Below are 14673 nucleotides of genomic sequence, written 5' to 3' on the forward strand. Positions count from 1 at the left end.
CAAATCTGTTCGGACGTTAAGGATTAGGAAGTTTGAGATCCCAGTTTTGAAATGATTTTCTTTACTAATATTTTTGTCTGGACACCTTCTATTTTAACCTTTCTACTTTCAAATCTTACCAACTCTTGGGTATCAACAGCCCCTTGGTACAAATGTTTTTCTTTTGTGTAGGGTACACATGATGCGCATGTGTATTTAAAATATATGTCACATTGGGGTGCCATGGTGGCTCAGTGGTTTGCACTGCTGCCTCACAGCACCAGGGACCTGGGTTCAATTCCAGCTTCTGGTGACTGGGAAATGCAGTGTTATGTGGTGGTTCTGGGATGGATGCTCTTCACAGGGTTGGTGTGGGCTGAGTGGCCTGCTTCCACACTGTACAGATTCTGTGAATAAGCGAGCGTGCATGTTTCTGAATATCTGTGTGCAGGGGCAGGGAAACATGCATAAGACTTAGGAGTGGGCCATCGGTCACTTTGAGTCTAACCTCATTCAATAAAATATCAACGGATCCACTTGTAGTCTCAACTCCATTTTGCTTTCTGCTCCCATTACTATCAGCTCCTTCTTTTATCAAAAATCAAGGTACATGTGTTTGTGGGGGGATATGTGTGTAATACTGTGGGTGGACAGAGTTAGAATAATGTGTTAAATGCTGGTCTCTCTGTACAGTGTTGTATAAATATCTGCTGTTATGAATTCTAAACTTTTCAGGATGAAGATGCTTTAACATGTCTCTTTAACTAAGTTGGCCAGTACATTCTGGTAAAGAGGGGAGGGGAATAACCGAACAACAAGTCAGCTCAGAGGAATGATCACGAGATCATGTTGCCTTTGAAGAGGGAATCACAAACGGAAGGGAAGAATCAAGTGACAATTTCAGCACCTTTCAAAGTATCTCACAGAACAAAGCACATTTGCTGTGGAATTGCAGGCAGGCGAAGAATCGAAACTTTGCTCAGGACTGTTTAAGGTCTGTAAAACGTAATCTGTATAAAGGTGTGTAAATGAAGTTTTAAGGAGTTAAAAAAAAATTATCAGAGCAATTAAACTGTCTAGGATTGGGGTGGATATGGCAATCTTTGGAATTCTGGATAATCAGGACTGTTGAGACTGGAGACAGCAAGAGATGTGCATTGAGCTGCAGCTTGGCTGATGATAATTGTATTTGGGAAAAGTCAGATGGATTGGAACCATGTTACAGAGATAGTAGGAACTGCTGATGCTGGAGAAACTGAGATAACACGGTGTGAAGCTGGATGAACACAGCTGCTGATTGGAACCATTGTTGAATGATTGGGGAGTTTTGACCTGGCATTGTGGGGAGAAGTCTCCCTGGAACTGATTTTGTGTGAACCTTGAGCATTGGGCAAGAGATAAAAACCAAGTGACACAATCACAGTTTAAACTTTCACTTCCAATTTATCATCAAAAAGATCTATGCTGAGGTTTGTCACCCTGTAGATATAATACTCAAGCAGGTTATTCATTTAGATGAAATGTTTATCACTGCACCCTGGTTGGCAACATCGAGAGACAAGTAATATGAAAGTAAGCATCTCATTTTCTGCTTTGGGGCCCTGAAACCTCAGTGCTCAAGATCAAGTTTAATAACTTTAGGGCCTGAATATCTTCATCAATGTCCTTACCCTATCCCGCTCATTATGCCTCGTTACTGAATGGGCTGCTTCTACTACAGCCAACTCATTTTCACCCACTCACGGTCCCCATTAGCAGCTAATCATTCTCCTGAGCTGACTTTTACGAACTTTTTTGTCTGCTCAACTGCTGTTGTCTGTCTCTGGGCTCCATTTCCCCCTTCATTAGTCAGCACACTGAATATAGGAGTTGAGACGTTATGTTGTAGCTGCGCAGGACACTGGTGAGGCTACTTTTAGAATAGTGTGTTAAATGCTGGTCTCCCTGCTATAGGAAAGATGTTGTTAAATTTGAAAGGGTTCAGAAAACATTTACAAGGATATTTCCAGGGTTGTGTTATAGGGAGAGGCTGAATAGACTGGGGTTATTTTCCCTGCCGCTTCCGAGGTTGAGGAATGACCTTATAGAAGTTTATAAAATCACAAATGGCACAGATAGGGTTAAGAACCTCAGGGTAGGGGAATCCAAAACTAGAGAGCATAAGTTTAAGGTGAAAGGAAAAAAATTAAAAGGGACCTTTGGGACAACCTTTGCACGCAGAGGGTGATGCATGTTTGGAGCAAACTGCCAGAGGAAGTGGTGGAAGTGGGTTCAAATACGACATTTAAAAGGCATCTGGATGGATACATGAATAGAAAGGGTTTAGAAGGTAATGGGCCAAATATTGGCAAATGAGAGAAGATCAGTTTAGGATATCTGATCAGTGCGGATAAGTCGGACTGAAGAGTCAGTTTCCATGCTCTATAACTCTGCAACCTTATTGTTTAATCCTTCCCAGTTCTGAGGAAGGGTCACTGGACCCGAAATATTAATTCTGCTTTCTCTCCATTGATGCTGCAGATCTACTGAGTTTCCCCAGCAATTTCTGCTTTTGTTTGTATAAGGAAGTAAGAATGTGCGGGCATCGGAAACTAAACCTCAAGACTTTGGAGCAGAATTAGAAATCAGCACGGTGGTGGCACTGTGGCTCAATGGTTAGTACTGCTGCCTCTTACTGCCAGGGAACTGGGCTTGATTCCAACCTTGGCTGAGTGTCTGTGTGAAGTTTGCACATTCTCCCCCCGGTCTGCATGGGTTTCTGCTGGATGATCTGGTTTCCTCCAACAGAGTTGTGTAGGTTTTGTGGGTTAGCCAAGGTAAATATAGAGTTACAGGGATAGGTGGGGCTGGATCTGGATGGGATTGTCTTTGGAGGGTCGGTGCAGATTTGATGGGTTAAGTGGCTTTTTTCTGCACCATAGAAACTCTATAATTCTAGCAGTTGAGCTATTCAATTGTACTGAAATCAGCAGAAGGGCACTTTCTATAACATACAATTAATAACAAGTTGAATATCTACTCAATTACTGTCTTGGTGACAACATTACTCTCTATATTTTTAATTAACACTGAATCTTTTGAATCATATGAGTGGTCTGTAGAAGTTTTACATTAGTTTAATTGCATTCAAACTATTAATGCATTAAAGTAATATGAAGCTGATAGTCTATCCCGATGTTAACCTCACCTGTTATACTATTGTTCACTGCTGGAGTGCTGGTTGAATTTGTGGCTTGCTGTTGTGCTGAACATTGACAATTCCATTGAACTACATTGAAATAAAGAAACATCAAAAATTGGTTAATGAGATGGTATTATGTCAGTCATTAGCCCTTATTCTGCTACTTAAAGAGAAACTACCTGTACATCTTACTTTCTTTCCCAAAGTGAAAGTCAGCCTTGGGTAAGTGCACACAGTGGACAAAAGTAATTGCAGTAGATAAAGAAAAACTTGCCCAATACATTACCACAAGTTCTCCATTGTGATCTTAAATTTTACTCCAACTGTCTCTAATTTCCAAGAAAATGTAAGTTCAATCCTTTCTTTCCACGGTGAATGAAGACTACAAAACACATCAGTGAATCCAGATTTAAGAGGTCCGAGTTGTGAAGCAAAACTAGAAAACAGCGGGACTTGCTAGGCTTCAGAGGAGAAGTGATCTTATCACAATATTTAAGCTAGTTATTGTGATGGAAAAGATGAAAGAAATACAGAAAGAGTTGGGCAAAAGAGGAACAGGCTCGAACTCATAAAAAAAGTTATTATTGATATTTAAGGAGATTTCTTCAAACCTGTTGTACTGCAATTCCTAATGCATAATTTTTCAGTTGCTATGTTACATTAGGCATTGTATATGAGCTACTTCATATATTTCTCTCTTAGGTATCATAGCCTTAGAGGATGTTTATGACCATAAACCTTCATCGGATTTGTACACAATCATGCTTGGCAAAATGGAACAATGGTTTTGATGTTGTCTTTCTCAGTACAATTGGCTAATCAGCAGATGTTCCCATCCTTACTGCAGAAATAACAGATAACAGAAATATTGGAAGGAAGGACTTAGAGGTTGATAAATGATCACCTTTTTGACCACCTTGTCACCTTCAATGAAAGTTTTGTAGTGCGGCTTGGACTCAACCCTTGGCCTAGATGTAGGAATGTTACCACTGTTTCACAAGACTGACCCATTTTAAACTACCTAATTCAACACACACCATGTTAGATGAAAAATTCTACCATGTGAAGAGGTTTAATTGCTTGACAGCTGCCATAGTCATCAAGTGTTCTTTCATTTGAGAATGACAACGACTCAGGGTTGCAAGTTTCTACTATAAGTGAGTCAACTCATAAATCTTAGGGCATGTGTGACAGGCTGTCCCATGTGGCATCAGGGTCTGAAAATGCAGGATTTACTTCCTATTTTTTCCTTCTGTGCCATTGCTTTGCTTCCTCATTAAGTCACAACATCGTGAAGTGTGATGAAGTTTGATGTTCACCATTTAGTTCCTCCCAGTCATTAATACGATTCTTACTGAACCTTAAGGAAAGATTCAGAATCTTTGAAGTGTTTTCTTTGTTCGCCCGGAAGTTGTCCCTTTGAGTTCAGGAAACAAGCCTAGACTGTGGAGACATTTTTAGGCTATCCGGATGTGCTGTTAAAGTCATTATGGCTGATTTTTCCAGGAGTTTTGCCTGGATGTTTGTAGAATTGCTTCTAGAAGGACTTTAATGTTTGTTCAAATGTCCTCCTATGTATTTGAGGTAAGTGATGAAGGCACACTGATGAAATTCCTCTAGTGCCCTTATATGTCACTCATACATAGTCCGTGTCAAACTGCAGTACTCACTCAGGAATGTGATGATGATGATTGCACTTTGCAGTAGGACTTCTATTGACTCAAACATTTCTCCTTTTTGACATTTATCTCTCTAGTAATGAATTCCATGGGACCTGAGTTTACATCTTTTACAGCATGTGAGAAATAAATATCCCAAAAATATTAGGCTCCTGTCAAACAGGTTAAATCTGTGGTGTTTCCCAAATTATCATTTTGTATCTAATGTAATTTGCCACCCCTACCAACATGTAGTACTGGATAAGAGTTGTATTAAACTACCATCAGTCCAGCTATGTTTTGCTCTGCCCAGGACTTACCCAGGATCAGATGTGGTGAATATACCATTGCAGGGTATCTACAGAACAGACTATGGCTAAGTGTGGGTTACATGAAGTCTTTTGGACGATTCTTTTGTTGTGACATCTTGTCAGTGCTGTCACTGTTTTTTTTTTTACAAAACATATTGCATTAACTACTTACCTGCCCTACAGCATCCCACATCCGATTGCAGCCACATCTCACCACATGCTGTTTCTGGAACAACTTGCTACTGCTGAGGTTTCCTGGAATTAACTGGCACCTGCTCCAGCTTAAAAAGGCTGTCAAACACCAGGATAAGCTCTGACAGTTTGAAGCTGGTCTGTTCATTTGTCCTGGTCATGGAAGACTAGGGGATATCAGCACACTGTTTAGGGGCAGGGACCTGGAGGTCCTGCTAGATGGAATGGTATAGAGGTCAAGCCTTCTCTTCCCTCAGCAGTGGAGAATGATGGCATGAAACTAGCTCATGCCAGCCCAGTTCAATGTTGAAAACTGGTTTAGAACAGTCTCGGGTATCTGGAGAAAAACACAACACTGTTGACAGAAAACAACACAGTGTGGAGCTGGAGGAACATATCAGGCCAGGCAGCATCAGAGGAGCAAGAAAGTTGACGTTTCAAGTCTGGCCCTTTGAAAGAGATTTCTGAAGAAGGGTCTTGACCTGAAATGTCAACTTTCCTGCTCCTCTGATGTTGCCTGGCCTGCTGTGCTCCTCCAGCTCCACACTGTGTTATCTCTGACTCCAGCATCGGCAGTTCTGACTATCCCTGTGGACAGAAGCTCAATGTCCTTCTCCACTTTGCCAGCGTAAGTGCTACATTGTCTCTCTATTGTCTTACACTCACTCTGTCTCTGCTCCTTTACTCATCTCCCACAAAGCCTCATGCTATACCGCTCTCACTCTTTGCTGCATTAACTCACCACACACACTATTGCCCACCCCAACTTGCAACATTACTGATCCTGTATGCCCGCTGCACTGCCTACTCACTTGCTACTCACAGGACACCTCCCTACCTGCACCAAAAGTAACAGATATCGTCTCCCTTGAAGCTTGCTTTTCTCTCATTCCAGGAGCAAAAACCTCTTCAGCAGGCAGAGAGTCAAGATGACTAGTGGGTTTCCCTATATTTGATTCCTCATCATGGATGTGGACAGCATCCAGAGTCAGACTGACCTAAGTGGCTGACAGGCCATTTCTATACCCCTGGACTGGTATGTGAGGCTGCCCTTTGACTTACTGTTCCAGGACTCCCTGAGTAAAGGGTATCCTCCTTCGGAGACAGAGGCCTACTGACAACTATGACAAACATTGTGTTTTTGTGCCTGTGCTAAAAGGGAAAGCAAGGACAGAGTCATATAAGCCTGGTAGCTCTGGCTGAGGGGCTAAAATGAACAGATGCAAGGCCATGCAATGTAAGGCTTTGAGCAGAGAGGTAGGCTGAAGAGTGAGTGAGCACTGTGACAGCAAACCAGAAGGCCAGAGTTGCAGCCTGGTCAAGCCCATGAGCAGTCTTGATTGCACAGTCTTGTACAGCATTGAAGTGCAGAAGCAGAGCGGAGATGTACCACAATAGTTCTTAGAAGCTGGCACATATCAGATGCCACTGTCTGTGAACATTGTGTCCAACATGAAGGTTTGTCTGAGCAAGTGGCGAGTTTAATTTGCCAGATACCTGCTCTGACTTCCATCTTGCTCCATGTAGGGTGGGAAGCTGCATGTTAATGAGGTGAGTTGGACCATTAATAAGGTGTTTAGCAAACCATATTACTCCTTAATAGACAACTTGCTACTGCCTAAAGTGAAACTTATCTTTGCCGCTACTTGTCAAAAGCATAAAAGATCTCCTGAGATACTCCTGACTTTGAGATAGGCATCAGCAGACTACTCATGCTTCTAACTCAAATCCCACCATAACCCACACCTATCAAAACCTTAAAAGGCTACACCCACTGCTCTTGCATGATAAGTTTAATTTCATTCATTGCGCTAACTGGTTTAGATCAAATTCTCAGTTAACATTATTTATGCCATGATATGTCCCTTTCAAATCATGGAAGGAGAGTAAGTTATTTCAGCACTCTTAATGAGAAAATGTTGAAAATTTTGCACAGCTACAGGTAGCTTGTGGTCAGTTTAGGCACATTTTACAGGATAAATTCTCTCAGGGTTTGAAAGTAAACCTGAGTGCCTGATGACTGATACAATTTTCATATTTTTGAACATTGTTATTCCTTATCTTGAACATCATGCACATTTGGAGCAATAATAAGGAGACATCCAAGAACATCTTTAATTCATATAAATGCTATCATATATAAATAACATTTTATTTTATATCAGTAAAACATAATATAATACAAATTGTAAATGACACAAAGCTCCGAACTATGATTTGTCCTGCATTTCTTTCACAAGCAATTTTGCAATATTTATTGATCTTGTGCAACAGAAAGCAGTGGAGTCTAGGTAACTGCATTAAACTTAGCCAATCCTCAATGTAATGGCTGAATCTTGTTTTATCAGGTTATTTAGTGGTATGCCATGTCAGTTATACTTATTTTCACCTTTTCAGTTGAAATTGTTTTTGCATTGAAATTGAGAGTGTCAGCTAATAATGAATCAATGAGTAAACAGGATATCTGAGAGTCCAGTGAATGACAGGATCAATAATGTGTCTGCTTAACCAATGGATATAAAGGTTAAGAAAGAAACAAAGGATCAATGGAGAAAGATGGTGAGATAGAGTCAAATTAAGTCCAGAAAGGAAATAAAGAAAAAGAACTAAATATATTAGGAGCAGGAGAAGAGACAGAACAAGTAAGAAAAACATAAAAATCAAAATGGAACATTGACAAAATCTTTAACAATTGATTATATGTAAGAGTATGTTGGAAGATTTTAAGTTGTTCTCTGTCTGGGCCAGAGATGTTGTTTGACATTACTTTGGGGATATTCATCTTTTACAAGGTACTTATGCTGTTAATTATCTGGCTTAACTTTCTGTGACAGAGTCTGTTAGCCAATGAATGTGCAACTTTATTATTTTCTTAATAATGATGAGATTAAGGGTGAGATGAAATTTTTACGAAGAAAACAGCAGAGCAGTGTACATTGGACAGTAATTCTGGAGATTCACAACATATGACAATCTCTTAATACTCTAAATTTACTGGCTGATTTTCACATTATCAACTACATGCATTGTTAACACCCGTTATTTTTCCAGCAAATTCCTGCTCAATACATATATCCATTTCTTTCCAGCTCAGTAACAAAACTTTGGCTTCAAAGGCAACACAAGTTTCCTTCAGTGATAATGGGAACTGCAGATGCTAGAGAATCCAAGATAATGAAATGTGAGGCTGGATGAACACAGCAGGCCCAGCAGCATCTCAGGAGCACAAAAGCTGACGTTTTAGGCCTAGACCCTACATCAGAGAGGGGGATGGGGTGAGGATTCTGGAATAAATAGAGAGAGAGGGGGAGGCGGACTGAAGATGGAGAGAAAAGAAGATAGGTGGAGAGGAGAGTATAGATGGGGAGGTAGGGAGGGGATAGGTCAGTCCAGGGAAGACGGACAGGTCAAGGAGGTGGGATGAGGTTAGTAGGTAGGAGATGGAGGTGCGGCTTGGGATGGGAAGAAGGGATGGGTGAGAGGAAGAACAGGTTAGGGAGGCAGAGACAGGTTGGACTGGTTTTGGGATGCAGTGGGTGGAGGGGAAGAGCTGGGCTGGTTGTGTGGTGCAGTGGGGGTAGGGGACGAACTGGGCTGGTTTTGGGATGTGGTGGGGGAAGGGGAGATTTTGAAGCTGGTGAAGTCCACATTGATATCATTGGGCTGCAGGGTTCCCAAGCGGAATATGAGTTGCTGTTCCTGCGACCTTCGGGTGGCATCATTGTGGCACTGCAGGAGGCCCATGATGGACATGTCATCTAAAGAATGGGAGGGGGAGTGGAAATGGTTTGCGACTGGGAGGTGCAGTTAGTTTCCTCCTACAATTTTGCTATTACCGTGAAAAGCATTGAAACGTGTCCTAGTGTGAATTAAGGGAATTAAAGTGGGTCATGGTGCATAACACAACAAATTATATACAAGGGAAAAGGATTTGGCTTGATCAGTCAAATAATGCTTACTAATTAATTCAGGGCCCTGGTTTCAATGGAAGGAATAAAATGTGTCAGCCCTGAAGAAGACATGCGCTTGAATGTAACTGAGAGGCCAACATCAAGCCCAAATCTAATGGCTGGGTCTCATTTCTGAAAATTTTCTTGGAGTTTCATTTGAATTCCAATAGATCTGTTTGCTAAATGATAACTAGGAACAGGCATTTGGCAGAGGAAGTTGCAGCCAGGGGTCTCTGAGAATGATATCTGGCAATCAAAGGGGAAGGCGGACTTGATGCAATTAGTAAGGGGGAATGGAGAGGGAAATGGGGGAACCCAGTGAAGGATAGGTCCAACCCATCCGTTCTGAGGAAGGGTCACCGGACCTGAAACGTTAACTCTGATTTTTTTTCTTCACAAGTGCTGCCAGACCTGCCGAGCTTTTTCAGCAACTTCTGCTTTAGTTCATCCTTATGAGACTCAAGATAGCTCTCTTGTGCCATTTTTCCTGCAAGGAAGCCTAAAATAAAATTTCATAATAGATCAATCTCTGCCTTTTCTGATCCAAGATCAAACTCCCAGGTTGCCCGGACATAAGAGGAATGTTATCAGAGATAATGGGAACTGCAGATGCTGGAGATTCCAAGATAATAAAATGTGAGGCTGGATGAACACAGCAGGCCAAGCAGCATCTCAGGAGCACAAAAGCTGACATTTCGGGCCTAGACCCTTCATCAGAGAGGGGGATGGGGGGAGGGAACTGGAATAAATAGGGAGAGAGGGGGAGGCGGACCGAAGATGGAGAGTAAAGAAGATAGGTGGAGAGGGTGTAGGTGGGGAGGTAGGGAGGGGATAGGTCAGTCCAGGGAAGACGGACAGGTCAAGGAGGTGGGATGAGGTTAGTAGGTAGCTGGGGGTGCGGCTTGGGGTGGGAGGAAGGGATGGGTGAGAGGAAGAACCGGTTAGGGAGGCAGAGACAGGTTGGACTGGTTTTGGGATGCAGTGGGTGGGGGGGAAGAGCTGGGCTGGTTGTGTGGTGCAGTGGGGGGAGGGGACGAACTGGGCTGGTTTTGGGATGCAGTGGGGGAAGGGGAGATTTTGAAACTGGTGAAGTCCACATTGATACCATATGGCTGCAGGGTTCCCAGGCGGAATATGAGTTGCTGTTCCTGCAACCTTCGGGTGGCATCATTGTGGCAGTGCAGGAGGCCCATGATGGACATGTCATCAAGAGAATGGGAGGGGGAGTGGAAATGGTTTGCGACTGGGAGGTGCAGTTGTTTGTTGCGAACTGAGCGGAGGTGTTCTGCAAAGCGGTCCCCAAGCCTCCGCTTGGTTTCCCCAATGTAGAGAAAGCTGCACCGGGTACAGTGGATACAGTATACCACATTGGCAGATGTGCAGGTGAACCTCTGCTTAATGTGGAATGTCATCTTGGGGCCTGGGATGGGGGTGAGGGAGGAGGTGTGGGGACAAGTGTAGCATTTCCTGCGGTTGCAGGGGAAGGTGCTGGGTGTGGTGGGGTTAGAGGGCAGTGTGGAGCGAACAAGGGAGTCACGGAGAGAGTGGTCTCTCCGGAAAGCAGACAGGGGTGGGGATGGAAAAATGTCTTGGGTGATGGGGTCGGATTGTAAATGGCGGAAGTGTCGGAGGATAATGCGTTGTATCCGGAGGTTGGTAGGGTGGTGTGTGAGAACGAGGGGGATCCTCTTGGGGCGGTTGTGGCGGGGGCGGGGTGTGAGGGATGTGTCGCGGGAAATGGGGGAGACGCGGTCAAGGGCGTTCTCAATCACCGTGGGGGGGAAGTTGCGGTCCTTAAAGAACTTGGACATCTGGGATGTGCGGGAGTGGAATGTCTTATCGTGGGAGCAGATGCGGCGGAGGCGGAGGAATTGGGAATAGGGGATGGAATTTTTGCAGGAGGGTGGGTGGGAGGAGGTGTATTCTAGGTAGCAGTGGGAGTCGGTGGGCTTGAAATGGACATCAGTTACAAGCTGGTTGCCTGAGATGGAGACTGAGAGGTCCAGGAAGGTGAGGGATGTGCTGGAGATGGCCCAGGTGAACAACTTCCTGGACCTCTCAGTCTCCATCTCAGGCAACCAGCTTGTAACTGATGTCCATTTCAAGCCCACCGACTCCCACTGCTACCTAGAATACACCTCCTCCCACCCACCCTCCTGCAAAAATTCCATCCCCTATTCCCAATTCCTCCGCCTCCGCCGCATCTGCTCCCACGATAAGACATTCCACTCCCGCACATCCCAGATGTCCAAGTTCTTTAAGGACCGCAACTTCCCCCCCACGGTGATTGAGAACGCCCTTGACCGCGTCTCCCGCATTTCCCGCGACACATCCCTCACACCCCGCCCCCGCCACAACCGCCCCAAGAGGATCCCCCTCGTTCTCACACACCACCCTACCAACCTCCGGATACAACGCATTATCCTCCGACACTTCCGCCATTTACAATCCGACCCCTCCACCCAAGACATTTTTCCATCCCCACCCCTGTCTGCTTTCCGGAGAGACCACTCTCTCCGTGACTCCCTTGTTCGCTCCACACTGCCCTCCAACCCCACCACACCCGGCACCTTCCCCTGCAACCGCAGGAAATGCTACACTTGTCCCCACACCTCCTCCCTCACCCCCATCCCAGGCCCCAAGATGACATTCCACATTAAGCAGAGGTTCACCTGCACATCTGCCAATGTGGTATACTGTATCCACTGTACCCGGTGCGGCTTTCTCTACATTGGGGAAACCAAGCGGAGGCTTGGGGACCGCTTTGCAGAACACCTCCGCTCAGTTCGCAACAAACAACTGCACCTCCCAGTCGCAAACCATTTCCACTCCCCCTCCCATTCTCTTGATGACATGTCCATCATGGGCCTCCTGCACTGCCACAATGATGCCACCCGAAGGTTGCAGGAACAGCAACTCATATTCCGCCTGGGAACCCTGCAGCCATATGGTATCAATGTGGACTTCACCAGTTTCAAAATCTCCCCTTCCCCCACTGCATCCCGAAACCAGCCCAGTTCATCCCCTCCCCCCACTGCACCACACAACCAGCCCAGCTCTTCCCCCCCACCCACTGCATCCCAAAACCAGTCCAACCTGTCTCTGCCTCCCTAACCGGTTCTTCCTCTCACCCATCCCTTCCTCCCACCCCAAGCCGCACCCCCAGCTACCTACTAACCTCATCCCACCTCCTTGACCTGTCCGTCTTCCCTGGACTGACCTATCCCCTCCCTACCTCCCCACCTATACCCTCTCCACCTATCTTCTTTACTCTCCATCTTCGGTCCGCCTCCCCCTCTCTCCCTATTTATTCCAGTTCCCTCCCCCCATCCCCCTCTCTGATGAAGGGTCTAGGCCCGAAACGTCAGCTTTTGTGCTCCTGAGATGCTGCTTGGCCTGCTGTGTTCATCCAGCCTCACATTTTATTATAAGAGGAATGTTACTCTTCACTTAAGCAAGAATTAAACTGCCTGCGGGTCTTCATGATGTCAACTCAGTTTTGATAAAAGAAGATTCTTGCTGTCTTCCTGATGTGTGACCTGCTGTTCTGCTTAAAAAAGAACAGCTTATGAGTAAGAAGTGGAATCATAGGGGATATATTGTTGTCCCCAGTTTAACAGCAATTGAGGTTGAGTCTTAGAATATTTCCAGGTCAGCATTAGACAGATTTGATTGATTTAAGGAGTCAAGGTTTATGAGGGACAAGCAAGAAAGTGGACTTATGGTCATAATCAAATTAGCCACAATCTTATTGAATTACTGTGCAGGCTCGAGAAGCTATTGCCTACTTCTATTTGTTATGTTCACCCGCATCCACTTTTCAAAATCAAGGCCCATACGTTTTCATGGCTCATGAAAGGAAGCTGTCTCCTTGGAAGAAATAATTAAAAGTAAACAATGGTTAAAATATGTAAATAAATTTACTTGTCAATACTATTGTCTAGCAACGTTTTCATTTTGGATAACGTCTTATTAGAGGCAAAGTTGCCATTGTCCTGCTGGACCATAGGGCTGCTCTCTCATTAGACAAAGACGACTGGTGGCGGTTTAACCTGAGGGCCACCACACGTCAAGTGAAGGGAGAGGTTGAGAGGGAGAGTCCTTCATGGCAACCCCAGCCGGTGTGGGAATTGAACCCATGTTATTGGCCTTATTCATCAGCTGCCCAACCATCGAGTTACCAATCTCCTACCCTTTGGTTAATCAGTGTAACAAAACACATTGGTACCAATCCAAAAATTAGTGAACATTTCGGGCTCAGCATTCTGTTTGAACTTCCCTTGCTTCTTTTAAGAAAAAAAATGTCAATATACGCCAAACAGGGTTAATATGTTGTAGCTGGGATTGAAGAAGCCTCTTAAGAGCAGTTTGACTGTGATGTTTTCCAGCTGCAATCTGGAAAATCTTACCTAATTGCACTGATGTAATGTGTTTAACATGTTTCACAAATGTACTTAGGAAATACTTGGCAATCTTAATCCATTGATGAGATATAATAAAGTTACAGATGTCCTTGGAATAGATTGTATAGTTCTGCATGAAACAACTAGCTGGACAAATTCTAGAGAGAAAATCAGTGTTTCCATTTTATCATTTCAAGTTGAGCAGCCTTTTAGTGTTCAAATGCTAAACCATTGTTATAATTAAGTAACATTTCGTAGACCAAGTATCAAGTGTTGCTCAAAACAAATATTACAGTTTGAAGTTGTATAGTTAGTGATTCAAACATAGTATATAGTACATTCCTCTCACCTTAACTAAATTTTCAGATGGGTAGACAAATTTTAAAAAATACAATTAAGCATGATAGCCAACAGAATTTACATTAAGATCTTGGGAGAAAGTAGTGGATAATTAATTTTTACAGAGGAGCATGAGGTCCCAGTTTACAACACAATGGCACTTTTTCTTCACTGCACAGAATCTTGGACCCTTACATTAACAGCAGAAGTAGACACATAATTTCGGAAAAAAAGTATTAGTTTTCATCTACCAATGTCCTATGCTGTCATTTCAGGGTTTTGTTTTAAAGTTTCATCTAATCAATGGGGCAGATTTATTTCTTAACTACATAACAGTAACCTGTAGAGTTGATCGTCACCATTCCATTGAACGCAATAGAATGTAAATTGAGTAGGTTCCAAATTGAGTGGTCTATTTGCTCTACACTATGACTGCAGCAGGTGAAGTTTTCCATTTCCTATACCAGCTATCCTGTGACCTCCGAATGTGGCTGCCAAATGTGTTGTCATTAAGGAAAGCTCTAGGGTGTGGAAACACTGTCATGTCCCCATAGGAACTGCTTGGACAATGGCCAAATACGAATTGTGTGGAATTGTTAGAAACAACAGTAGAGGAAACTTCCATTCCTTTGGACTAGATTTAAATGTAAACATCAGGTT

The 14673-nt window shown here is 43.8% G+C and overlaps 1 protein-coding gene across 1 annotated transcript in view; it reads right to left on the minus strand.

Moving 5' to 3' along the window:
• LOC125462884 (uncharacterized) overlaps nt 1-14673 on the minus strand; it is a 47259-nt gene that overhangs the window by 20310 nt on the left and 12276 nt on the right. Inside the window, exon 2 of the mRNA XM_048553345.2 lies at nt 3167-3247. Within this exon, the coding sequence (XP_048409302.1) occupies nt 3167-3247 (81 nt within the window). The remainder of the gene's footprint in view (nt 1-3166; nt 3248-14673) is intronic.

This window comes from Stegostoma tigrinum, chromosome 21 (assembly GCF_030684315.1).
Source record: "Stegostoma tigrinum isolate sSteTig4 chromosome 21, sSteTig4.hap1, whole genome shotgun sequence".
Taxonomy (NCBI): Eukaryota; Metazoa; Chordata; class Chondrichthyes; order Orectolobiformes; family Stegostomatidae; genus Stegostoma; species Stegostoma tigrinum.